The 27,271-nt window shown below is 53.4% G+C and overlaps 2 protein-coding genes across 2 annotated transcripts in view; both read right to left on the minus strand.

Annotated features, from left to right (window-relative positions):
• Positions 1–4,911: 4,911 nt before the first annotated feature.
• Positions 4,912–12,238, minus strand: BARHL1 (BarH like homeobox 1). The gene is made up of 4 exons (XM_030961536.1): positions 12,192–12,238; positions 10,156–10,877; positions 6,782–7,004; positions 4,912–5,206 (listed from the first exon to the last, which is right to left on the minus strand). Exons 2-4 carry the CDS (start codon positions 10,604–10,606, stop codon positions 4,912–4,914), a joined length of 969 nt encoding a protein of 322 aa, XP_030817396.1. The 5' UTR covers positions 10,607–10,877; positions 12,192–12,238.
• Positions 12,239–15,935: 3,697 nt separating this feature from the next.
• CFAP77 (cilia and flagella associated protein 77) overlaps positions 15,936–27,271 on the minus strand; it is a 57,460-nt gene continuing 46,124 nt past the window's right edge. Inside the window, exons 5-7 of the mRNA XM_030961671.1 lie at positions 26,815–26,917; positions 25,569–25,664; positions 15,936–16,058 (exon numbers count right to left, since the gene is read on the minus strand). Of these exons, the coding sequence (XP_030817531.1) occupies positions 15,990–16,058; positions 25,569–25,664; positions 26,815–26,917 (268 nt within the window). The 3' untranslated portion in view covers positions 15,936–15,989. The remainder of the gene's footprint in view (positions 16,059–25,568; positions 25,665–26,814; positions 26,918–27,271) is intronic.

A 27,271-nucleotide genomic window follows, 5' to 3' on the forward strand; every position in this document is an offset into this window, starting at 1 on the left:
AGAACAGCACAAACCCAGCCAAAACACAACTTTGCTCCCTGCACGTGTCTTCCTCAAGGAAAGGGGTGAGGAAGAGCAGCCCACCATGACCTGAGCCAGGCATGTTTAATGCAGGAGCAGAAAGTGCTCAAACAGTGGCAATTTCAGATGTCAGAAGGAAGAAAAGTACTGAAAAAGGAGTATAAACAGATGAAAATGATGCCTTGTAAATGCAGAATTGAGGGCACCTACTTTGGGCTGTAGTGAGTCATACAAAGGATTGTAGGAGAGCAGCAATCAACCCCAAAGTATTTAATTTCTGAAGTGCAGGTAACTTTTGAAACCAGAATTTTTCTTTCCTCCCAGGCAATTATTAAACACTCTGATTTCACTGCAATACTGTTTTCAACACTTCTGAAAGATGACAGAAAGGTTCCAGTATCAAATTAATCATCATTTTCAGAGACAATGAAGTTACAAACATTTATTAGATTAAAATAAAAACAAAGCCCACCTGATTTAGTTATGAGAACTATTTGGAAGAGCAATCAGGTATAAGGCAGATGTCAACTTAAACAGAAAAGAAACCCCTGAGGATGAAAATGACTCAGAATGATGCAGAGAGTGCAAGTTTGGGAATGCTCTTGTGCATGAAGGGAAAGTACATGACCTTCTCCTGGCTGACTGTCACGTAGGAATTAATAGGGACTATTGGCAAATTCATAAGAGTGGGAAAAAAGGCCAACAGCACATAGGTGAGAGACATCAGGAGATCTCATTGCTGCCTGTATTAACTGGGCATGAAACAGTACAAATGATTATGATGAATAAAGTGATTTTTAAAAAATATTAGAGTGTCTTTTTCTTTCAGCTTCACCATCTTTAGCAGATAGGGCTGGATTGCTTGATTAGGGAAAGAGAGAGGAGGAGATTGTTAAATAAGAAAGTGTTAAAAGAAATGCACATGCACCTGAAGTTAAATGCACATGCACCTGAGTTTTCTCCTAACAGACTCGAAGGCTGGTGAGAAAAAGGTGTGTGAATTGTGGCTGGGTGGGCAGGAGTCAAATTCCGCCTTCATTTACACTTGGGCAGCTCCAGATTGGCTCTGATCTGCCTTCACCCTTGTGCACCACTCAATTCAGTAAGAACCTGGTAGGTTTGGGGTGGATTTCACTCAAATCACCCTTTCATTCAGGCAGGGCAGGGTGTGGTGGTGCTTGGAGCTGTGAGCTGCTCTAGGGTTCCATCATTTCCACCACCTGCAAATCTCCACCACCTGCAGCAGGACCAGGGTGTTTTGTGTGCAGAGGTTCCCAAATCCTCTGAGCACCCAAATGCCAGAGGAGCAGCCAGGGGTGACAGTGGATTCCCGTGGCATGGAGCAGGTGGATGTTGCCCTGAACTTCTCCCGGATTTGTCCCCTCTTGCTCTGAGGTACATGGTGTGTGCTGGAGGGGTCTTGGCTGGGTGGGAGCTGGGTTTGGCAGTGTTGGTGGAACTGCAGCTTTGGTTTTGGCCTTGGTCCTGTTTGCTTGTCTGGATTGTGGTGGAGGGCAAGGGCCTCACTGCCCTGCAGCCCAGAGTCCCTGGGTTTGGTCTGGAAATTGTGGCACTTTTGTGTAACTTTTCTGCAAAGCTGCTTGTGAGTCAGACCAGGGCTTAGCTGGGTTTGCCTTCCCTGCTCTCACACCCTGGGATTGCAGGAGATGCTCTTGTGCTTTCTCAGCTCTCTTCTGGCTCCGTGTCCTTTAGCTGTGGTAGGAGCTCCCACCCTCCTCTCCTCTGCAGCTGGAGAGTTCTCACTGCAAGGCTTTGGATTAGGGAAAAGCAAGGAGGTCACCTTGGGGCAAGGGTCACAGTTGAACACCAGGGGCTGGGTCAGACACAGGACACAGCCCTGGTCCCTGACTGCTGAGAGCACCAAAACTAGGCAGGGTAGAAAGCAGCAGAACCTCCCTGTGTACAACACCTTGTTTTCTCCTGGGAGAGGGCAGGAAAAGCAGCAGTGCTCTGGGCTTTCCATTCTGACATCGTTTGGTTTGGTGCTTGGATGAAGCCGTGGAATATCTTGGCTGGAAACAATTCTGCTGATTGCGATGACTTTGTGTGTGCTGGCATGTCCAGCAGGGCAGCTCCTTCTGTGGCTGTTCTGAGGGTGCTGGTCCTGGTTAGAGCTGTGCCAGGAGGGGAGGAAGGTGGCCCTTGAGCTGGGTAAAAGGAACCTGAGAGCCAGGACCGTGTTTGGCCCTGCAAACCCACTGCACCCTCTGGATCCAGAGCCTGGAGCTGACAGAACCCAACCAGCAGCAGCAGCAGCTTGTTCGGCTCTGTACCCTGGAGAAATCCCTGCTGCAATACTCCAAAGGTTTCCCTGCTGTGACTGGTGCTTCTCAACTCTTCTGGTTTTTTTTCTTCATATGATTTCAACCCAGCACAGCCTGTCCTACCCCTGGGGCTCTGCCAGGATTGTGCCCACCTGGCACCATCCTCTGGAAACATTTCCAGCCTGCTCAGGGGCTGCTGTAGGTGCAGGGCCAGTGCTGGTGGGTTCTGCTGTGGGACACCAGCCCCCATCTCAGTCCCTGCACACAGGCTGGAGGGGAGCTTGGTCCTCCAGCAGGTGTTGAGATCCTCCCACACGCGATGCTGTTCATGTGGCAAGTGTGGTGCTCTCTGCTTAGAGCTTGTGGTGTCTTCCCTAAACTGCTTTATCTTGAAGCTTGGCTCTGCTGTGAGATCTCCCTGGCAGCAACAGCTCCAGCCCTCCTGTCCCCTCTGCTCTCTTTCCTTCCCACCACTCTGGCACAGCCATTCCCCCCTCCCAGAGCAGAGGATTCCTTGAGACTCTGTCCTGCTCTCTCCTCCCATCCTCCTAGCACAAACTGGACCCTGGCACTGTGCTATGGTGCTGGCTCCACTGGTACACGGGAATTTCCAGCTCCTTCCAGATGTGAAATGGCAAATTTAAATATTGCAATTACAAACGTGTAACGAAGCCTTGTACTTCATTAATGTAAGAGGAGGAATCTGCTACGGCTACAAGGACAATTAAATATTAGAGAATGTCTTTGATTCACATTCCTGCTGTGTAAATGGGAGGAAGGTTGCTGTATGCTCCTTGCCTTTGCGCTCACAAAATGAAAAGCACACCCACTGCAAGTTGTCCTTTGATAGATTTTTAATATGATTTTAAAGAGTTTTGTTTGGCCTCATTCTTATTCAATGAGATTAATTTAAAGCACTTATCCCCTGGGTTTAAGTCAATCCATGTAGGATTTGGGACGGGGGTTGTTGCCTGGGGAGGGGGTTGTTTGCAGGCCTCTCTGAAAGACTCCTTTCCCACTTCATTAACCCCGAGCTGGGAGCGACCCCCCCTTCCTCCTCCTCCTCCTCCTCGCCCAGCCGAGGCCCGGGGATTTACCAAACTCCGCCATTCACATGCAAAGAGCCGGCCCCATCCACAAAGGCCGGGGGCTCTCACCCCCAGGCGTGGCTGCGCATTTGGCCGAGCCGACAATCGCGGGGCTCGGGGCGAACGGGGCAAAGCTCCCGGGACGGGGGCACCGGGCTGGGACCCGGCCCGGGGATCGGGAGGGGGATCTGGAGGGCCGGTGGGTGCCGGGGGGGCTCGCAGACAGCCGGGGGGAGCGGCCGGGGCCGGGGGGACCCGCAGCCCATCTGTCGGCTCCCCGAGCCGGCGAGCGCTGCCCGGCTGTCCCGGGCACCAGCTGCCGGGCCCGCTGGCCGCGGCCAGATGAGCGACACTTTTAAAGGGTGGAAACAATCCATTTTCCAAAGCGATCATTTAAAGCACTTAGGCAATTATACACTTAAGATTAGCGTTATTAATTCACCGGAGTCGCGGCTATCACCGCGCCGGGCTGCCCCGGTTCCCCGGCCGCTCCCGTGGCCGGTCCCGCATGCCGGCACTGGAGCCGGGCCCCGGGGGGACACCGAGCCCCACGGGGACACCGAGCCCCACGGGGACACCGAGCCCGGGGAGCGAGCGGGGGGCTCCGTGCGATGGGAGGTGGGAAAACTCCTCTTTGCTTTTCCCTTCCCCTCGGCGGCGGCCGTTCCGCCAGAGCAAACAAGCGGGAGGGGAAGAAGAAGGGGCCGGCGGAGGCGAGACCCGTTTGTTTGTAAAGAAGTTTTATTTCCACATTTAAAAAAGGGGGGAGCGGGAGCGGCCGCGGAGCCCCGAGCCCCCCCCGCCCGGCCGGGCCGGCCCCGGGATACAGACTGACAAGAATCACTTACACAAATACGCCCTCAGGGTTCACAAATAAATAATTCATATACATTTTGCACCGTATTTACATTCCACCGCTTTTTTTTTTGCTTTTTTTTTTTTCTTTTTTTTTTAATTTTTTTTCCTTTTTAAGTTTAAGTTACGGACGTCCCAAAGTCTCGCTGGGGCCATCGGCCCGGGCCACCCCGCGCTCCTTCCCGGCGGCGGGGCCGCTGCCCCAGGCTCGGGGAGCCGGAGAAAGCGGGAAGGGCTCTCCCCGGAGCCGCCCGTGGCAGGTGTGGCTCGGCTCCCCTGACTGTTCCTGGGGAGGGGGCGCAGAGGCGAAGCCCCCGCGGAGCATCCGACCCCCGCCCGTGCTCCCGGCGCCGTCCCAGGCGCGGGTGGGGGACACGCAGCGGCCCCGCTGCCCCTCGGGGGCACAAGGGGGTGAAAGGTGGCGAGTGCCTCGCGGGGTGAGGGGCGGCTCCGTCCCGCCAAGCCTGTCCTTGATCCTTGCATTCTTTATATATTATTTTAAAAAAGGAGGGGGTGGTCTCATTTATAATTTTATATATATATGTATATATATATATTCGGGGATGAGCGGGACTCTGTCTCTTGCTCGCGGCCCCAGAGCTGTGGGGTGGCCCCCTCCAGCCTCCCCCGGCCCGGTGGGTGCCGGCGGGGCTCACCGGGGCTCACCGGGGCTGCGCAGCCCGGGGCAGCACGCCGGGCAGCGGGGGCAGGGGCGGCGGGGGCTCGCTGCCGCCCTGCAGTCCGTGGATGAGGATGCGGGGCACCAAGGGTCTCTGTAGGGCGGGGGGCGGCGCGCTGGGTCCGCGGTACAGGTAGAGGGCGGCGCCGGGGTCCAGGTTGGAGACCAAACTCTGCGGGTAGAAGTAGGGCGAGGGGAACATCCTCTGGAGGGCTGAGTAGTTGCCAGCCTCAGCCAGCAGCTCCAGGCCCACCGCTGTCTGCCTCTTCCACTTGGTCCTGGGGGGGCAAGTCGAGAGAAGGGGTCAAGGAGGGGAGGAAATTCCCAAAGCCGCTCCCGGGCTCTTTTTACCCCTTGCACATCCCCTTTCCCCGGGCTCTGCTCTCACTGAGCCTCCCCGCTCCCACCGATGGCTCCCAGGGCCGGCCTCTCCTGTAGGGCAGGGATGAGATGGGACGGGATGGGATTTAACGGGATGGGATGCAAACCCCATTAATGGGGGGAGGGACCTTATCTGCCTGGCGGTCCCGCCGCAGCCCGGTGTGAGCTCCCACGGAGCTTCCCCGGAGCCACAGCCCGGCTGGGACCCAATGGCAGGGTGTGAATCCCGGCGATAAAAATCGCGACATAAATTCAGTTCCTTCCTGGGGGTGTAAATCCCAGATTGTCACACGGCCCGAGGATGGCACGGGGGATCCGTGCGCTGAGCGCGGATGCTGCGATCACCGCGATGCTCCAGCCCGAGGCCGCGGCCGTCCCGCTCCGCCGCCCGGGGCTCCGGGAGCCTCTCCCCGGGCCGGGGCTGCCGGTGCCGGGTCCGGCCGCTCGGGAGGCTGCGGGAGTCCCGGGGGGGACAGGCGCGGGGCAGGGTCCCGGGGAATTCGTTTGCGGCAAATATATCTATATATCAGTGTCTAAATACACGTATATATACACATATATTATATATATGAATGTATATATATGTGTGTATATAAGTGTATATTTTTCTATATGCATATATATCGCTATAGGCTTGTATATATAAAAAAATATATATAAATATATATATTCATGTGTGTGTGTGCCGGCTCTCGCGGAGGAGCCCGGCCCCAGGATCTCGCCGCCGGCCGGCCGGGCTGGCTGGGGAAGGGCTGGGAGCTCCGTTTCGGCTCTGGCGTGTCCTTGCAGGAGGGATTTGGGCAGAGGAGGGGTGATCCCAGCGTTTCCCCGCCGCCCCTAAACTTCCCCAAAGCCCCGACGTGGGGGGATCTTTGCAGATGGAGAAATGGGACTGGAAACGATGGGGAGGAAGAGTAAAACCCTGGAACGGGCGAGGGGTCGGGGCGGGGGCTGCAGCCGGGGATCCCTCGTTTGGTGGCGGTGGCAATGGTCGGGGCTGGCGATGTCGGGACAAACCCACCGAAGCCACCACGTCGCCAGCCCTTTTACAGATTTGTCGCTGAAGCGCTAAACCTATTTCCACCAGTAAATTATTCATCATAATAATAATTGTGTAATTACTGTAAAGGGTGTTAATTATTGATGCCCAAAGCAGTAATTGGTATCTATTATTAATGGGCCGATGTGTTATGCTGTTGTGTTTAGCTGGAAGCCCGGTCCTGCCCCCCCGCCTTGCCGGGGCTGGGGGCACGGATTGCCCCTCCTGGCCCACACCCGGCATCGCTTTCCTCCCCTTGGCTTTGGGGTAAAAAGCCCCGGGAGAGGCGGGGACGGGCCGGACATCGCCCCAGTCCCGGTGCCGGGAGGGACGGGGCGGTTTTGGGGTGCAAATCCCTGCGTGGTTTGGGGTGCGCGGCCGGGGAGGGGAGCAGGGCGGGATCGGTGGGCAGGAGGGAACGGTGCATTTTTACCTTCTGTTCTGGTACCACGTTTTCACCTGCGTGTCGGTGAGGTTGAGGGAGGCCGCCAGCTCCATCCTGTCCTGCACGCTCAGGTATTTTTGCCTCTCGAAGCTGCGCTCCAGCTGGGCCAGCTGATGGTCGGTGAAGGCGGTGCGGGCTTTGCGCGGCTTTTTCAGCCGCACCGGGGGACTGTCCCGGGAACTGGAGATCTCTCGGTCCCCTTCTTCTTTCACTGAGCCGAGAGGGAGGAAAAGAGGCCGGGTCAGGGCAGGAAGGGAATTACCCTCAGCAGAGGGGGTGACCCAGTGCAGGGCTCGGCTCCGAGTGGGGCTCACGGCACATTTACTCTGCACCCCCGTAAATTTTAATCCCGGCTGCCAAAGGGAACTCAGGGGCTCCCCGAGCCGGGCCTGGCTTTTCCCCGTCCCGAGGGTCTGGGATCGGAGCAGGAACCTCAGACTGTGCCGAGAGAACCCCCGGCCCGGCCCCGCCGCCCTCCTGCCCAGACCCCCCTGATCCCCCTCACCCCTCATTTCTCTCAGGGCAGGACCTTCCTCTGGGCGTATTCCTCCAAACTCAAAAAGCTTTCTTGGTGCTTGGATATTTTTTATTTCCTTCTTTTTCTATCTACCTCTCTCTCTCTCTTTTATTTTTTTAACCAAAACAAACAAACCAAAACCGAAAATTGCGAACCCGCTTTTTTTCTTTTTTTTTGGAGGGGAATGTTGCGGTGCTGGTCCTGCCTCTCCCCTCCTCGGAGAATCCTCCGTCCTCCCGGGGATGCTGCCGGGGCAGGCAGCAAACCTCCCTTCTCCAGGGCGCACAACGAAATACTGGGCAAAGCACTTCGCAAACCCCTGTTTAACCCTGTTTTTTTCTTTAAAAAAGGCCGAACGAGAGGGGTTGGTGGCCGTTCGTTAGCGCGGTCGGTGCATACGCGCCGGCGGAGCGATGCGGGAATTTACGCCTCAAAATGTTGGAAGGTGATGAGAAAATTACAGAGCAGCAACAAAAATAAAAGGGGGAAAAAAAATTCCTGCTTGTGCTCGCCTTCTCCTATCTCCTAAAGGAGATTATGGAGCAAATAGGTTCGATTTATACAAATCGGCGGCGTTTGGGTTTGTTGTTGTTTTCTTTTACAAGGGTTTATGCTAAATTTGCTGGTGGCGGGGCTGAGTAGGGACAAGGCTGGAGCCGAACGCGAGCTGATTTCTCTCTGTAGGAAGACAATAATCCGGTTAATTGAGCCACCGGGGAGTGAAACCCTTCAACCAGAAATCCTGGCTCTGGCCGAGCAGGCGGAACGAGCCGGGGCTGATCCTTGGGCGGGGAGATCCGGTCCCGGTTCCCGGGGACGCGGCAGCCCCGACCCGCCGGAACCGGGCACGGGGGTCGGCCCCGCTCTCTCCCGGGAGCGGCCCCGAAGTTTGTGGGACTTTTTAGAGGAGTAAAGCGGGTCTGGCCTCCCGCATCCCGAGGAGGAAAATCCCCCTCGGCCCCTGGGCTGATCCTCGGCTCCTAAAAAGTTCCTGCTCGCCAAAGAGCCGCAGGAACGGCGGCGACGGCTTCGCTGCTCGGTCCGGACCCAACCCTGGCTACTCCTAGCTTAAAAAAAAAAAAAATATATATATATATATATATATATATATAAATATATATAAATATAAAAATATATATTTTAGGTTTTTCCGGCACTTTGGCCGCTGGGGGTTAGGCCGAGTTTCGCAGCCCCTTTGCGGAATAAATCTGGGGCGTTTTGCCCCAGGAAAGGCTATTTCCAAAGCGGCACAAAAAGGATCGCTCTGGGAGCGGGGATCTTCACTCCTCCACTGATGCTGGGGTTTTACTCTCATTTAAACTGTGGTTTTCTTCCACATCTAAACTGGCTTTGGGCTTTTTTTCCTCCGCTTAGACAGTCTTTTTCCCCTTTATTTTAAGCAGTGGGGTTTTTTTTGCGCCCCGTTTAAGCAGTGTTTCCCTCGCAATTTAAAGGAATTTTTTCCCCCTTTTAAACGGCATTTGCAGCGTGGCCGTGGCTGTCCCGCCGCAGGGACGGGAGAGGAGCCGAGGGGCTCCGGGAAGCGGCCCCCACCCAAATCTGCATCCCCGGCCCGGGCCCGGCCGGCTCAGGGGGATGCAGAGAACCCCTTTTCTCCTCTCCCCTCGCTTCTTTCTCGTCTCGGCGATCTGGGGCAGGGGGAGAAGAGGTGCAGGAATTGGGGCCGGGTGTAGGAGGCGAGGACAAACAGCCAAGGTGGGACTCGCGGCACTGCCGGCCCTGCAAAGCGGTGGGGCCGATGTTTCCTCCCGGGGCACTTCCAGCCCCGGCACCGAGCCCGGGCTCCATCCTTCGTTTGGAGTGAAAATCGGCCCGTGATGTCCAGAACCTGCCGCCGCCTTTGGAGGCTTAATTGGGCGAATATTTTTTCCTCCATGAACCAGATTTCAGCCGAGCGGCTCCGGGCGAGCCCAGGGTGCATTTGTAGCCAGGACAGGGCTCAGCTTGTCCCTCTTTTTTTCCAGCCAATCCCCCCAAATTCAGCGGCCCCGCGAGGTGCCATCACCTCCCTGTTCTCCGCCCAGCTGGATGGATTCCCTCTCCCTTCCCTTTCAAACAGCCGGCGAACAGTTTTCCCGGAGAAAAGTTTCTGCAGAGGAGATGAGGGTGGGATGGGAGAAGGCACCCGGGATAAACTGCTCCGAGGGGTCAGCTCTGACCCCAAATCCCCCGTGCTGTTCCTGTGCCTCTCCCAGAGGAAAGGGGGAGCCGGGAAGGGGCTGCGGGGGCCCGGGAGGCCGAAGCCCCCGGCCCGGGGCGAGCAGCCCTCGCATCCCGCCCCACGCTCCGCCGGCGCTGTGGATGCGGCCCGGGGCTCCCCGTCTGCACTGCTCGGTTTTGAACGATTTCCAAAATAATAACCCAAATAACAACAATCGAATCAAACCCCGCCGAATGGCTTGTTCGTTTCTCACCGGAGCAAGGCAAATACCTGGCAAATGCGTGGTTATTTTGTCACGGTTCTGTTTTGGTTTGTTTGTTTTGGTTTTTCTTTTTTTTTTAATTTTTTTCCCTCGCAGGCAGAAATCCGTCTCCGCTCCTCCTTTCCCGGCGGGTGGAGCGGCACAGCCGCATCTCTGCGGCGGAAGGCGGCCCTGGAGCATTCCCCGGGCTCGTTCCATGAGGCGCCGCTTGCCCCAGCCCCTTCCACCGGGCCGAGCCCCACCGAACCCCCAAGTTTCCCCAAGTTGGTGCCGACCCCTCGGTCATTTCGGGGGCCACCGACACCGTGCCCTGCCCTGAGCGGGGCTCGGGTCCGCAGCGGGATCCCAGAGCTCCGGGAGGCTGCGGGGCCGCACAGCCCAGCGGGCTGAGCCGCTCTTACCTTTGTACTCCGAGTCCGAGGAGGAGCTGCTGGTGTTTTTTTCCATTTTCTCCCTAAAATCCTCGCCGGGCTTGGTGGGGATCCTGCCCGCCGGCTCCTGCCCGCCGTGAGGTCCATTGGTGCTGGAGTAAGGCGCGCAGGCTGCCAGGGGCTTGCAGTCGGCCAGGATGTCTCTGATGAGGAAGGAGGAGGTGACGGTCCGGGACTGCGAGGGAGCCGAGACCTGCCCCGGCTGGAGATGCGCATCCAGGCCCGGCCGCGGCGCCGCCGCCTCCAGGCACTCGCGGCCCGGCGAGCGGGGCGAGGGGCACCCGCTGCTGCCCTCCGAGCGGGGGCTCAGCTCCAGCGGGGACCGGCCGTCCCCCACCAGCGGGTCCCCCTTGGGCACGGCCGGGCTGCCGGCTCGGTGGGAGAGGATGGAGTCGATCCCAAAGCCGGTGGAGCCCTCCATGGCCCCCGCGAGGTGCCGGCGCTCACACGGGCATTGGCGGGGAGGGCGCGGCGGAAGCGGGTTGATAATGGTAATTAACGATAACAGGAGGGAAAAACAAAAAAATTAAAAAAAAAAAAAACGAAAGAAAAAAAATTAAAAACTAGGTAAAAAGGAAAAAAAAAAAAAAAAAGCAAAGTTCAGTCTGGGATCCGGGCAACAATTGCTGCAAGGCTCTCCGAGGCGCCGCGCGTTAGATCCAGGGCTGCTCCGTCTTCAGCATCGCGCCCAGCTGCACTCACAGACAGACAGGAGAGGGGGGGAGAGGGAGGCAGAGTCAAACTTTGGCCGCGAAGGGGGTGGGGTGAGGGGGGACGGACCCCAACCTCACCCGGGGTCCCGGCCACCCCACCCGTGCCCGGAGCCGCGGCGGCGCGGGGCTGGGGGGCAGCCCGGGGGCTCCCAGCCGGAGGTGGGGAGGCAGCGATCGATAGTGAAGGCTTCGCAGCGCCTTAACCACTTAATGATCCAGAAATCAATGGGGAAGGGCGAGGGGAGGGCGGAGGGGGTGGCCAGTCGCCGGGCGGCCGCGGCGCCCTCCTCTCCCCGCCAGCACCTCGGACAGCGCCGGGGGGAACCGGAGTCACTCCGGAGCCCGCAGCACCTCGGACAGCGCCGGAGTCGCTCCGGTGCCTTCAGCACCTCGGACAGCGGCGGGAGCGCCGCGCCCTCCCCGGGGGAACGGGGAAAATGGGGAGAAAAAGCTGAATTTGGGCCGCTCCGGCTGGGGGACCCCGGCACCCCCCACCCAGCCCGTGTGAACGCGCCCATTGGCCGCCAGGCGATTTGGGGGATGTCACTCCCCACCAGGCGACACCTCGGAGCCTGATTAACGGGAATTAATTGTGGCCTGGATCCCCGCGCTTTCCGGGCGGTTTCCGCCCTCTTTTGCTGTCATTATCCCGCTGATGGGGCTCTTAATGGGATGATTAGCCGCGGAGGGAGGGGGGGTGTGGGTTGGGTGGGTTAGCGAGGAGTTACTGCTTTCTGCGAGCTTCCCCCTGCAATTAGCTGATCTGATCGGTCCCTCCCGAGCAGGGAAAGTTTTGCTGGGCGTTAAAATTAAAACCAAAAAATTTAGGAGAAAAAAAAAATAGTATGAAAAAAGAAAAACGGGAAAGAAAAAGCACCAAAACCTTCCCCAAACCCCCAGCACTGAGCCGGCTGCTCTGAGCCCGAGATGAGCCTCGGAGCTGCGAATTTCGTTGCACGCTCTGGCAATCGGTTGTGGCCGAGCCTCTAGAGAGGTCCAGGGGGCCGCCGGGCAGCCGCGTCCCCCGCCCAGCGCTGCCAGAGCGAGGATCGGGCATCGCTCTGCCCGCGCCAGGGCGGAACCTACTGCTGCAACCGGGCAGGGACCGCACTCAGAGCGGGTTTTTTCTGCCGTCAATCGCATTTTAAATAAAACACCGATCGCCTCAGGCAGGGCTGCCCCGTCCTGCCCGGTTCTGCCGGAGACACCAACTTTGCTCCCTCCCTCCCCGTCGGGGTTTGCTGTTGTTGGTCTCCCAGGCTGGAGAGGGACAGGCTCACGCAGGATTCCCACCTTCCTCGCGGTCAGACTGGCTGCTGTCTCCTCCAGGGTTTATTTAGGGTTTTTTTCCCGTGGATAGAGCCTTCGCCGCGGAGATGGGAAAACGTCCACACCCGGGCGCGTGGAGCTGCGTCACTTTAAAGCGATGTCGCTGGTTATTTCTCAAACACTCGATTTCTTCTGTTCCCCACCTTCCCGGCCAGTCAGCTGCATCTTGTCCCTCTTCCAAAGCCGCCCTTGGCCGGCAGCTTGGAGGCGACCAAGGAGGGGAGAGCCCCCTGGGGCAGCCCGGCTGCCAGCTGTCGGGCAGCGGCGCACGCAGGGCCCCCGCTCCTCCTGCCCTCGGCCCCGCAGCTCGGGGCCGCCTGCGATCGGGGCAGCGGAACAAAAGAACTTTAGAGGAGGACAAGCCCAGGAACAAAATCGGCATCATCAGCCCTCGTGCTGAGGGCTGCTCAGCCTCCCAGCTCCTGCTGCTGCTGTGCCCTGTGTCCCTCCCAGCACAGAGAGCCAGCACTGGGGCCAGGTCACTTTTGCAGTGTCCACCATCCACGAGGCTGGGCCAGGTGTCCCTTTGGACAGGAGCAGAGCGATGGGTGTGCAGGAAGTGGTTCTGGTGAGACCCCGATAGGGTTTGGCAGCTCCTCTCAGTGTTTGTGTTGGTTCCTGGGCTCTGGCAGCCTCCCTGTTCAACCAGGAGACCAAATTTGGGGTGGAAATTTGCACTGGGACAGAACCAGCACTGAGGTTTTGTTTGGGACCAGGAGTGGGACTGGAAAAGGCAGCAGGGCAGGGAGTGGGATTAGGATCAGGATGTGGATCAGCCATGCAGGGACAGGTTTGGGCTGGTGAGGTTTGCTCTTGAATAAAGCACCTGCTTTCAAATAACCACAAGGACGACCCTAGATGAGACCAACTTCCTGATGATGTGCAAGATTTTGGGGAGTATTTATTGAACCTCCCAGAGCAAGTTCTGTATAGTGCCATGCCCAGCCCTGGGGACAGATATGTCACTCCTAGGCCACACTCGGGGCTCCCAGCAGCTACAGATGCACTGCTGCTCATGTTCTAATGACACTAAAATTATGATTGCTATTATTACTATTAATGCTATTGTTTTATTGAGTTGTTTCAGAGCTAGACTCCCCAAGGCAGAAATGTGCCCCATTCTGCCCATATGTGGTGTCCCTCCTACATCACCAGGACAGGTGAGGTTCCAAGGATTTTTCCGTGGCTCCCAGCACAGACCACAGAGCAGCGCACACTCCTTCCCTCTGTGTGCCTGCCCTTAAACCCCGATTTCCAGAATGTTCCTGTTCACAAACAATCAGCCAAGAGGAGACCCCTGACGCCAACTGCATTCACAGCCACCTCCTCACAAGCCTCAGTCACAATCCAGGGGTGGATTTAGGACTGTGGCAGCTTTGGGAGCTGCTGTTCATCCCACCCTGCTGGGTGATGCTGGGCTCTCCTGGTTCCTGTCACCAGTGCAGGTTTAGCCCTGGGGCCAAGGGGCAGGGCTGACCCAGCCTGACCCCGGTGTTCCCTTCCCTGCAGAGCTCTGATGGTGACTGAGCAAGGGTTAATCCAGAGATATCTGCACAGCCCGGGGTCCTGAAGGCTCTGGCTGAGGGAGGAACCCCTCCTGAAGGTTGGCTGGGTGCTGGGGATGCAAGCTGGCACCGCGGGGATGCTCGGGCTCCGCCAGGATGCTCCGGTGACCAAACGAGGGCATCGGCAGGAGGGAGCGGAGGGCTCGGCCGGGGGCAAGGGGGGCACAGGCAGCGGGAGGAGCCGCTGCAGCGGCGGTAGGAGCCCGTTACCGGTGGGTGTCACTGCAGGACAAGGAGCGGCGCCGGGACTCGCCGGCTCACGGCTCGGACGGGGCAGGGGCGGCCCGGGGATGTCAGGGCAGGGGAGCCCCGCGCTGCCCATCCGAGCTGTGACACCGGGGGCATTCAGGGCACGACCTTGCCCGGCATTTCGGGGCAGATCTAAGCTGCACTGAGAAGCGTTTTCTGAACACACTTTGGTTTCCTGTCCCGACCAGCAGCTCTGCAGGGGTTTGGTTTGGTTCACACCGCTCTGTGCCAGCCCTCCCCAGCCTGGCAGGACTCTCTGGAGGTGCTTCCTTCCCTGAGCACACCCCAGGGAGCTGCTGCAGGAGGACACGGGTGCTGGGGCTGGGCTGAGAGCTGGATGTGGCTCCCAGCCGGCAGAAGGACAAACCCCGTGCCTGGGTTTCTCATAAACAGGGTCATTTTTAGCAAGACAGGTCATTTTTAGCAAGACAAGTCATTTAAGGCCCAGCTTCCTCCCTCCCTGGGGAGGTAGGAAAGGCCTTTGGTTATAATCCACCTCTGCCAGCTTGGCAAGCCCTGCTGTTATTCCCCTCGTTATTTTAGATGGGTTTTATTTAGAGGCCTGTACTAAAAAGAGACAACCACGTACCAGGGTTTTCCCGGTGTGGAGCAGGTGATTTTGTTCCTCCCTCAGCTCAGGTGTGGGCAGGGTGGAGTTTGTTACAGCTCCTTCTTTATAAAAGGACAGGTTGAAGTACAAACTGGAAATGCTGGAGCAGCTCCTGGGGAGACTTCCTTGTCCTGAGAGGTAAAAGAACCCAACAAACTGCCCTTGCAATTTACTTTGTTGTTTCATCTTGAGCAATGCAGTGTAATGTTATAAAGAACTCTTCTCTTTGAGGTTTGGGGTTAAAGGTTTGGCTGGAACTCTGAGGGGCCATGAGCCCTGAGCTCAGCATGGGTTCTTCATGTCCTTTGGCTGCTGGTGGTTTTATGTAGGACTGGAATAATCCCAGTGCCAGGGTGTGGGGGGCAAAATCAGGCTGGCACATCCACCTGAGCTCAGGATGCAGTTGGGGCTGCCCAGCACAGCAGATGTCACCTCCCAGAGCTCTGGGGTGAACACACCTGAGCTCTCCAAGTGCCAATGGGAGAGAGAATATAAATTTGGGAGATAATTTGGCTTAAAAAGCTGGTAAACTCTGAGCTGTAATGGTCGATGTGAGAGGCAGACTGTGTAAGAAATATCAATTATTCCTTTAGTAATAATGGAGACACACAGTTTAAATAATGGCACTTTTAACCAAGTTTTATTTGAAGTGAAATGCTCTGTTGGGAGAAGATGGATTCCAAATGTGTTGGCTCCTGACTCAGCCTGTGGGTTTGGGTGCTGAGATGCTGAGTTGCTGCTGGTAGAGTTTGAGTTTGTTCAGTGAGTGCTTGGAGAGGCTCAGCCCTGAGGGATCCAGGCACCAGCAGCTGCTGGGGGGTGAGAGTGGAGCTGCCTGGAGCCACCTTAAAGCAGAGCTTTGCCTGTGGTGAGGCCCAGTTTGGCAGAGCACTCAAAGCAGGTGTTTGAATTCCTTCACACAGGCAATGGCTTTGCTGAATCAGGCACTGATGGGAAGCTTTTTTGGCAAAGAAATGAGGCCTGATGAGATATTACAGATTTGATATCAGCTAGGATATGGCTGTATCCAATCTATTTGTCCAGAACCAGCAGGGAAGGAGCCTGTCCTGCCTCCCTGTGGGGCTGTGCTGGTGTGAGCACTGAGTGTCCTCAGCATCATCAGGATTGTGCTGTGTACCTGACACAAAGCAATGAACAGGCTCAGACAGGATTGTTCCTCTTGTATTTATGATTTATTTGGCTATATCTGCATTAGCATAACTCTGTAAAACCTGAGAGAAAGTCTATTGCATGTGGAATCCCAGGGTCCAAGGGCTGTGCCCAGCACCATCCCCGCTGTGGGGGCCCTCTGGGGAAGGGGCAGCTCACAGCAACTCCTCAGTGGGAGGCACTGAGAGCCTTTTGACGGGATTCAGGGTCTGGAAAAGTCCTGAGATGAGGCTTAACCTATGAGGAAAGGAGCAGAGAGAGGATTGGTTACAGCCAATCCACAGAAAATGGGTTGAAGCACAGACAGGGAGGAGACTGCGGATTGCACCAGGGCTGGGAGATGTGTCTCCAGCTGGAGTTAAACACTTAACCTGCTTAAAATGAGGAACAGCTTTCTGATTGACTTCAGGAGGTTCTTATCCTGCTCTAGCATCAAGCCCCTGCAGTTTTATTATGGTGTGTTTGTTGTCTGACACTTTCAAAGGCTGCCATGCCCTAAGGTGGGCCCTGAAATAAATATGAGTTATTTTCTACAACACTGGATTTGGGTGCTTCACTGAGGGGCCAGGATGGGCTCAGAGCTCACAGAGAAATCCCTGGTGAGGTCAGGGGACCTAAAAACACAGAAGCAGCAGCTGCCCAGGAATCACCTTTGAGTGAGGGCAGGGTGAAAAAATGCCCATGCCAACAAACAAAAGGGAATTAATGTGGGGGTAGAAAGGTGCCAGAGCCCTGTGGGGTGAGCAGTGGGGCTCACACACAGCTGTGTGCAGCAAACCAGCACGGGGGATGCAGTGACTGGAGTGTTTTCCATGGGGGGCCACGGGCTCTGCCTGCCCCAGCACAATTCCCTGTGCCACACATCTGCCTGTGTGCCTGTGCTGAGCTGCCTCCCACTTCCCCCATCCACCCTGCTCAGGCTGGCTGCATGTCAGGTTTTGCATATGTAAAAATACAGAGCAGTCTTTGCCCTGAAAAGCTTGCTAGTGATCTCATTAATCAAGACAAACAAAGCATATTTAGCTATTCCCCCTCTCTGGAGGAAGGCGTTCAGGTACTTAAATATGCATTTGAGTGCCTAACTTCAGACAGCTGTTTCTGGATGTTTTTGCTTCCTCACAAATAGCAGCAGTGACATAAGCCCTCTCAGGGAGGGAGAGCTGGGGAAGGCAGAAGCAGGGGCTGCTGCAGGAGGTGGGTAACCCCAGAGAGCTGGCAGGGACAATCCCTGCTTGCTCCAACTCCAACCTGCCATTAAAGGTGCAGCAGTTTTTCCTTTGCAGCTGGGATTTTTTTAGAAAAATCCAGTGCTTGCAGGTAAGGACAGCTGAGCTGCTTCTCTTGAATGTTCCTCTGCCTTCCTGTCAGTGCTGGGAACTGGTACAGGCACACTTCTGCCTGGGATGGGGTGATGCCATAGGAGAGCAAACAGCACTTCATTCACTCCAATGTTGGTGCAAAGCTCCTGGGTGAGAAATGTCCCACTGAGCAGTAATTAAAGTGAGCAGAGCCTTGGGAAGTTGTGGGGGATGCCAGCTCCTGCCCTCAGCATGAGTGAGTGGGGAGCACCTGGTGTAGGACAGGGGCAAGTGCTGCTTTAAAAAATGAGAAACCCTCCCAGTCATTAGAGTCCGCATAAGGGTGTCCTTGGGTCAAAGGTCTTTTTGTGACAGAGACTGGTGTTGAGCAGTCAATGCCAGTGATGAACCCTCATCTCTGATTCTTCTAATTCATATTTTAAATGATGAACCCAAAGGTACCTCCTCTGGAGACAGCTGATGATCTTTGCCATTACTCTGCTGCAGTTATGCGTTGTTAATGCCAGGATTTTGTTTGGAGCACTGGCTGCAGCAGGACAAGGGATATGGCTTGTAGGAAAAAGCTGAAAGGTTTTCCTTGCAGGATGATGGAGCTGCCGTGGGCTCCAGCTGCTGCTGAGGAGCAATGTTTGCTGCTGTTTATTTCATTTATTATTGACAAATGAAAACCTGCAGGACACTTGCAGCTGGGATGTTGTAATGTCAGCGTTTGCTTCACAGAATTAGAGGGGCAAGAACAATAATTACCACTCCTAAAACTTCAATATGTATTTGGGGGGAGGTATTATCTTTAGAGCTCCACAGTTATAATAATGTGTTAAATTGGAAGGTACATTAAGGCAGATGGGTTAATTGAGGGCTGATAAATTACATGTGAGATGCAGAAAGGCCAAGCTGGTGCAGGGAAGAATATTTTCCCTACAGAGCTCCCCTGATGGCAGCAAAATCCAGAGACTGAGCACGGTTTTGTTGGTGCTGTAGCTGCTGGGCACTGTGAGCACCCTTGGGTGCAAAATAAGCTCAGCTTAAGGGGGGAGTTGTAGTTACCAGAGCTGTGTTTAATGGTTTGTGGTGGAAAGGCCTGAAGTAATGAAGAGCACCAGGCTCTCCTCGTGGTCTGGAAGGATCCATGGAGACCTGGCTGTCCCTGTTCCTCTCCCAGCACCTGCCTGGCTCTGCCCACCTGCTCCCAGCAGCTCCCCAGCCTTGCACCATTTTTCACTTTAACAACAAAGCTGCACCCGGGACTCAGCCTGGTTCCTCCATCAGCCATTTGATCGAATCCTTTTAGCGGGTGACAAAACACTTTCCTGTGCTCACTTTACAGGAAACCAATCTCTATTATTTCCTTTCTTTTTTTTCCCTTTCCCAAACCCTCCTTCATTTACAGGAATCTAACAAATCCTGGGGCTTATTTTTTTTTCCCCTCCAAAACAACACAAAACAGTGGATTTTTTCAGGAAAGGCAGGGAGGAGGGAGTAAAACAAACAGTACAGAGAGAGGTAGGGTGCACACAGTGACGCTCAGAGCGCCCAGCATCCCTGTACAGACAAAATAAAAAAAAAAAAAATAAAAAAATAAAAAAAAAAAAAACAAAAAAAAAACCCACCCCACGCGCGCGCATCGAGATGCAAATGATTTTTCCGCCAAGCCACCGCTTGTAAAGCTTGACAGAAAATAATGAGAAACACTAAATCTTTTATAAGGTCAACACTCAAGCAGCTGTCAAACAAGAAAAGAATTTAGCGAAAGATCCGCAAAAACTTCCATCGCCTCATTAAATCCAACAGGGCCGGGGCCCGGCGTGGTGAGGAGGCACCGGGGCGCCTCCGTTTTGTGTCAGTAATTTGCGGAGGAGGAAGAGCCAAGACGAAACAGCCAACGCCGAAGGGGCCTTGGGGGAGGCTGGGGAATCGTTAGTGCGCCAGCAGCGGCCCCGGCTCCTAATTGGAAGCATTGGGCATTATCAACGGAGGATTTGCCTCGGCTCCCTGACAGCTCTCTAGGCCTGGAATGATAGCCCACTTGTCAGTGTAAAAGACCATTAAAAACAAACCATTTTGATTTAATTGGAGGCGGTGTGCTGGGGGCCCAGGTGAGGCGCTTCATCAGCCGATGTTGGCTGCTGATGCCTTTTTCCCCCTGTATTGATGGCTTTTTTCTTTTTCTCCCCTCCCTTTCAAAAACTGTCTAGGAAAGAGAAAGAGGTGCCGAAAGATCCTTCACAGCCGCATCCAGAGCGGCTTTCAATAGGGTTGTCAACAAATGCCATGACAAGTTAGAGAGAGGCAGGTACTTTTAAAACAGACGTTATTCTGTCCAAGATGAGCTGTGCTCAGAGGTGAATGTTGGATTATTAGGGTTACAAATAATGTGGCTTTTTCCTGCCAGGAGCGTGCTTAACTGGCTTAACGAATGGGGTTGATTTTTCTCTCCCCACCTTTCTAAGAACAGAGGGAAATGCAGGACAAGGGAGCCTGGGCTAAATGATCTTTATTTGCTTCAAGCCCAGGAAGGTTTCAAACAGTGCTTGGTGATTTTGGGCTGCTGTATTTAATGTCCTATAGAGATTTGGGTTTTATTTTTTCCCTTCCTGCAAATAAATGGCCTCAGATATTTGCTGGGATTCACTGGTCATTTGGTCTGGGCAACAGCATGAGGAAAGAAGAATTAATGCACTGGAGCTGTAACCTGGAGTGTGCCCCCCACCTCCCTGGCAGATGTTTCAGGGTCAGACCAGAGCTGGCAGCTTTCACACTGACCTCATATGCTTGACATCTGAATCCTGACCCTTTTCATGCCAGGCAAGAGTTTTACTTAAAGTTATCTTGATAAATAGCATTTCTGCAGAAGTCAGAAGAGGGCCACGAATGAAATCCCACATCCATTTAAAAAGCATTTCCATGGAGTTGTGCAATGGCAGGTCCTCACCCATGACCCAACACAGTGTCTGTGGATTCACCCTGCTACAAGCTGTGAGCACCCAAAATCTCTTTCTTCGTGGGTAAAAATCTCCAGAAGAGCAATGGGAGTTGGCTGCCAACTGTTCCTGGTGCTGCCTTTGGCTACTGGGGCTTGGTTGTAGGTGGAGCCTGCCCTGGAGATGATCTAGGCTGTACAGCTGCACAGGAGGGTGCTGTTTTCCTCTGTTAATCAGGAGATGTTCCAGAGCAATGGAAAGGGCACAGGAGTGATGGTCACTCTGTCTCTGAGGGAAGTGCTGGCATGGCAGGTAATGGTTTTTACAAAGAGAGGGTCAATTGAGATAAGATATAAGAAGTTTTTTACAATGAGGGTGTTGAAATACTTGGAGGTGTTGCCCAGAGAGGTGGTGGATGCTCCATCTGTGGAAACAGTCAAGGTCTGGTTGGATGAGGGCTCTGAGAAACACAATCTGGTTGAGGATGACCTTGTTCACTGCAGGGGAACAGGACTAGATGGCCCTTAAATATTCCTTCCAAGCCAAAATATTCTGTGACAGAGGGCAGCATTGGGCGGCATGAGAGGTTAGGTGTCAGGGCACAAGGGATAGTGGGGAAACCTGGATCATGAAAATGCTTTGCTGTGATTTGAGCACTTGTATTGCTGGAATCTTTGACTGTGGAGGCAAAACAAGAAAACCTCCAGAATCTGCAAAGAGATGTAGTGGTGCTGACAGGGGCCAGAGCCTGCAGTTAGCCATGGAGTGGCTGTGGGCCCAGAGGAGACGTGCAGGGATCATGCCCAGGGCAGCTGGGCTGCCTGTTTGGAGCCCTGCAGGGTGTTGTGGTCTCTGTTTGCATTGTGCCTGCCACAGGCCAGTGATGCTGCTTTGGATTGTTACTGCAGGGCTGGGAGCCACCAGCTCATGTCACTTGGGCCACTGAACAACCATCAGCTGACACTGATTTTAATTCTTTTTGGTCAGCCCAAGTCCCAGCTGAAGGGAGGATTGATCTGGCAGTGTGGTGACAGGAAGCTCTTGAACTCATTGCTTTATTATTTAAGCACTGTTTAGGCCCCAGGAGAGGAGTTTTATAGTGCTCGAAGTCCCAGAAGTTTTTCTGCCCTCAAACCCAGGAGGACCAATGCTGCACCTGAACAGCCAGCCCTGTGTGCTGTGTGTATCAAGCCCAGGTTATTTAAGCAGAATCTTTGGCTTTTCTGACAAGACAACAGCTGCAAGATTACATGAGCTGTGCTTGTCAGTTCAGTTCCATAGACAAAAATAGAGGTAAGGCATTAAAAAAAAATGCAGAACATTTTTGTGTGTACGTGTTAAACCTCAGCCGTTAATTCTGACGAAGGATCAGGCTGTGAGCAGGTATCGGATCCCTGGTGAGAATCAAATTCCGGGAGCCCAGAATTTTTTGCTGCAAACTTTATACAGTGGGGATTCCTCTAATTACTTTCAGTGGAAATTTACCTGACAGAGCTTTCCCAGGTAATGCAAGGCGTACGCAGGAGAGCCGCTCAGCCGTTGACAGAGCCTTTGATTTTGTGCCAGGTTGCAAATTAAGTCTTTTGCCAAGGTACCCGAACACTTGCTCGTCAATTGCTTATCGCTTATTCATATCGCGCACCCGCGCCGCGCGTTTCATCTGCTCGGGGAGGCAGAGAGCGGTGACAAAAGTCTTGTCCAAAGTTGCTGCATTTCCTTTCCTTCCCCTTGCTTGGTCAAGTAAACAAGCCACCTGAGTGTCTGTGTGAGCTGGGATTCTCTAATGAGCAAAGGAAGAACCCCGGTGTGTGTCAGTGACAGGAGGTGCACGGAGCTGTTTTGACACTTTGGTGAATTCTGTCCTGTGTCGCTGCTTTGTTGCTGCCTGAATCCTTCTTGATTTGATAGAGCCCTGGAAATATATTAGGGGTGGCCAACGTTGACTTACTGGTTTGGATAGTGACCTTCAAATCCTCAGGTGGATGTGGCTGGAGCCTCAGCCCGGCCTGACACTGGTGGAGATGCTGCATTTGGGCAGCAATGTCCTTTGCAGAGTTTGGCTGAGCCAGCAAGTGAGGAGTGGCACAGGGACAGGACAAATGTGGGGGACAGAAGGCTGAGAGAATTGGGATTGTTCAGTCTGGAACAGAGAAGGTCTTGGGGTGACCTGAAGGGAACTTACAGGAAAGATGGGGCAAGACTATTTATAAGAACCTGGAGTGACAGGACAAGGAAGAATGGGTTCAAATTGGAAGAAAGTAGGTTTAGATTAGATACTAGAATTTTTTTTTCCCTGTGAGGGTGGTGAGGTATTGAAACAGGTTGCCCAGAGAAGTTGTGGCTGCCCCATCCTTGGAAGTGTTCCAGGCCAGGCTGGATGGACCAGCCTGGTCCAGTGGAAGATGTTCCTGCTCATGGCAGGGGGGTTTGAACAAAATTATTTTCAAGGTCCATTTCCAACTCAAACTATTCCATGATTTATGTCCATGCTGGGTGCCTGAGAGTACAGTCCCCAGGGAGGGTAGTCCCACATCTACAAATAAATTAAATTTTGGTGCACAGTCCCAGCCATGCTGGCAAAACTTGAGCCCTGGAATTGTGTAATGGCAGAGGCTGTTTGCTTTAGGGGGTGGCTGTGGAAGAGGAGGGCAGTAGAAGCATCTTGCTGAGATGAGTAAGGAGTTAACATCTGCTTGGTTTAGTTAAAAAAAATAAAAACATTTCAATGCAGCAACCTTCCCTAACGAATTGCCCATCAGGACAGGACTGGCTCCCTGTGACCTGCTTGCCTTTGTGAGCTGGGGGGCCCAGGAGACCACAGGCCATATCAAGCAGGAGCACCCGATGTGGGAGAGCCTGTAAATCACCCAGTTAGCTTAACAGTGTGGGCAGTGGGGCTGAAACCTAAATCCAAATGAAAATATAGTCAATTTGTCCATATTTTACTGACTGAATGACTGTGTAATGTCATGCAGCTCTGGCAATGCAGGGAGCAAGCGGAGGCAATTAGCGGGGAGGGAAAAGCTCCTTTGTTTTCTTCTCTTCCACTTCTTGGGCAAGATTTCATGGTGCCAGGGACTGAATGGAAAGCCCAGTTTAAGAGCCAGCAGAGATATCCATGCCCAGTTTCTGCAGCTCTCTGTAAGAGGTCACGATGGGAATAAAAATAATGCTTCCTGATGATTTTTATGGGCCTAAAGGAACAAAATTTCACCTTCCTGCTGCCCCTGTTTTGGATTATAACTATTTCAGTGGCTGGGTGTTGCTCCCCTCAGACCCAGACCAGGCCAGACTGAAAGGTCTTATTCCAGATGATGAGGTGACTGAGTGACCAGAAGGATGAGTGGCTTGAGAATATCACACTCCTGCACCTCACACCTGCCTTGGACCACATGGAAATAAAGTTTAAAGTGAGGCTGTGGTCAGGCAATGGAGTCTCTGAATATTCTTGTCCAGGGTCAGGAGTATTTCCCAAGTCATGAGCATCTTCTGTACTGGTCAGAGCAGGACAGAGCCACCAGAGGCTGGTAGGAATAGGCAGATGGAGTCTGCTAACAAGCTTTGTGTGAGGTGATATTTTTGTGGTTGCTTTTCACATTCTTCTTGCACAGTAGGATGAAGTTTTTACATGGATTAGAGGCAGTGTTCTGGTCATTTATCACCTCAGTAAAGGAGGGACTGACATTGACTCCTGGAGTCCCTGGGTTAGGTCAGTCTGGCTTTCAAAACCATTCCACCACCTCTGTAGAACCTTCCTTTGGAGGAGTAGTTAAAGAACAGTTTGGAGACCACCAGATGTCTTTGGGAACCCTTAACTTCCTCCAGGTTGTTACTGCTTTTAACTGGGTAAACATTTATGGATGTTCAAGAGGAGTTATTTTCCCATGGAGGAAACCATGCACTGAAGGTCAAGTGAGTAACAAATTCCTTGATCCAAGTTCTAATGTGGGCTGTGCCTGTTAGATCTGTAACTGGGGAAAGGCAAACCTTCCAGGGTAATGCAATGAGAAAGGAGGAGTGTGGAAAATCTGCAGAGGCTGTGCAATATGAGCTGGATGCTGCTTCTGAGAAGGAAGGGAAAGGGAGAAGAAGAAACAAGGAGAACGAGAAGAAGGAAGGATTTGAAGGTTTGAGAGCCGTGGCTGGGGCAGGAACCCAAGCACAGCCATGGATGAAACAAAAGGGAAAGCAGAGAGCAAAACCCAGGCTGAAAAATGAACAGTGATGGAAAGGTCTGGGGTGAGAGGAGCTCTAAAGAGGAGGCTTGCCCCAGGATCTCGTGTGACTCTCACAATCTGTTTAACAGCGATCGGTCATGTTCCCGCGCAGCAGCAGCTCCGAGCTGACAGGCAGTGGGGATAAATGATTACTGACATATGCTAATGGGGCACTCTTAGACAGGACAGGAGAGGAATACATCAAGGTGGTGCAAAGCACATTTCTTGGGCAAAACTCTCCAACTTGTACAAGTAAATTACCTTCAGGAAATCACAGGGCTCCTTCGCTGTTTAAACTGTGGTTAGAAATCAACAGCATGGCAAAAAAATTAACCCAACCAGAAGAAGGGCCAGGACAGAGAGCTGAGAGCTTTTTGCAGTGGTATCTATCAATGCCAAATATGATTTTGGCCATGTAAACTCCCTGCAAGGCTTCAGCTTTCACTTTCTAGTGTCTCCTTTCCATTCCACTGGTCCGGCTCTTTCCCCTTCTCTCCTAAAATCCCCCCTAGCTCTTCAGGGGAAGTTTCCATATAATTTACAGCACAAACAAAGCTAATGGAATTCTAACAAGTACCCCAGAGCACAGCAGGTTGCACAGATGAATTCAGGGAGATGTTTAGGTCCCATCACTAGAACAAGAAATCTTCACCTTGGCTCTTATTTGGATCAATTAAAGGAAGTGTCAAGGGCATCTCTAACCTGGTCAGAGCCTTTGCTTTGTCTCAGGGTCAATATTGTCAATCGGGTAGTTTAGAGAGGTATCAAGAGTGCAAGCTCTCTGGAAAGCTCAATTCCTGAGGTGGAAAAGCTTATTGAAACATCTGGTGTGGTTTGAATTAGTTATGGTGAGAGCTGATGATATGGCAGGGCACCAAAATGCAGGTGTGACTGTCCTGCTTGTGTAGGGCATTTGTAGAGCAAAGGCCACCCTGTACTCACAGTGAGATACAAAAAGATGCTTCTCATCTCAGGAAGCTTGTGAAAGTGCACAAAAGTTACAAAATATGTTATTATCTGGACAACTGCTGCCTTTCTTCCAGGGCTCATGGCTGGCAAAAAAATATCCCACCTTGATGTTCAAAAGGGGCTGATGATTGAACATATTTGGGACCGTCTTAAGGTCTGGCTCATGGGGAGCTCTGAGTTAAGAACCTCCTTCATTGTGTGCTAAGGATGTCGTGGGGGCACGTGGGCAAGGTTAGAGAGTGTGCCTGATTTCAATCAGGTGCTTGTGGAGGCCCAGAAAAGTTGTCTTTGGTCAGGGGATGGGTTCTGGGGGGTCTGTACCTTCTCGAAGCGCCGGAGGTGCCAGAAGGATTCCTCCTTCACGGGCAGCGGGTGCGTGCGCAGGAACGTGGTGCGGTTCTCGCGCACCTCGCCGATCTGCAAGCAAACACAAACACGGGGCTCACACTGCTGCTCTTCTCTTGTCTGCAACCAAAAGTGAACAAGAGTGGGCTCAAACTGCTGCACAGCCATGCACATCAGCTCTGTGTCATGCAATGCAGTGACACTGGGATGGATGAGGCCAGAAGTTGCTTTGGGGTGATGATCACAATTCCATGATCTGGGGAGTTTTCCATGGCCATGCAGCCAATAGTGACAGTTAAAACACATGAGCAGCTGTGAGGTCTCAGTTTCTCTTTATAGAGCATCCCGGGGAGGTGACTGTGCCCTGAGCTACAGCAATGGCTCATCCCTAACTGGGAAAGTCCCCTCCAGCACCCCCTCCAGCACCATGGTGGGGTGTCCTGGCTCTCCTGATTAATTGCAGGTCACAGTGCTAAATAATCCCAGCACAAGCCAGTGCAGGTACCTGGATACCCTGAGAATTTGTCTGCTCTGTGCTCTAGGATACAGGTTTGTGTTGCTTAACTCAGTAATTGGTGGCTGCAGGCTTTGGGAGCTTGATGGAGGCAACTTAGTGATTAAAAACATCAGTCATTAATAGATAAAGTAGGGATGCACTTTCCAACGTCCCAGGCTGGTGTATTCATAAAATAGCTGCTAATTAAGGACACTGTATTCCTGCACTTCAGCTATAAAGCACAGTTTGTGATGGCAGTAAGCCCATTGAAATTGGTCATTACCATATTAGCCCGACTCTTCTTTGAGCCATTAACTAATAAAACAGTCATTGGCTGCTTTTAAATGATATTACAATGTTGGTTTGTTTAACAGCACAGCCTTACACTCCAACAGCTGCTGTGGGTGCTGCCTCAACCTGACCATGCCAGGCTCAGGGCTGGGGCTGTCCTTTCAGCATTTGCTGCTTGTTCCTTGGTTGTGGCCACTGTCACAGGTAACCTGAGCAGAGCTGATGTCCAAATACAGCCTGTGGGGCTCCTGGCAGGGGGATGCTCATCTTTGTTAAGTTTCGTCAGCCTTGTAGCAATCAGGGGGATGTTTTCTCAGCTGAGAGCCCTTCCCAGGGCTGGGAGCAGCCCATTTGTGCCTTGTGGGGTGGGATAGTGGGGGTTGTGCTCAGTAATGCTGTGCACATCATGGGAAAGCATTGCTGGACTACTCCCACCTTTTTCTTCACCATGTGCTGGACTCTAGTCCGGGCTCTCTGCTCCTCCATCCACAGCTCCTTGTATCTGTGTTGCATGATGTCAAAAAAGGGAGTGGGAGGCCTGGAAAACATTGAAAAGACACCAATTTAATCTTTGCTTCCTAGTGCTGGTTCACATCTCTGCTCCTGGAAAGTGACTGGTGAGAACACGAATAAAGCCTCGCACAGGGAAAGGATTTCTGCTCCTCAGGAAACCCCAAACCCACAAACACTTGCAGTGAACACACCACAGCCTGCACACACCTATGAGAACCTGTACCAGGGCATTCCCCAGAACTGGAAGAATTGCAAACCTTTTACAGGGCAGGTTTCAGCAGCTCTGTCTGAGCCCTGGATGAACCATGGGGTACCACAGGCTGCAGCTCAGCTTTGGGCCCTGCCAGAGCTTCAGGAGAGCCTCTCCCAGCTGGTACCC

Source organism: Camarhynchus parvulus, chromosome 17 (assembly GCF_901933205.1).
Source record: "Camarhynchus parvulus chromosome 17, STF_HiC, whole genome shotgun sequence".
In the NCBI taxonomy this organism is placed as follows: domain Eukaryota; kingdom Metazoa; phylum Chordata; class Aves; order Passeriformes; family Thraupidae; genus Camarhynchus; species Camarhynchus parvulus.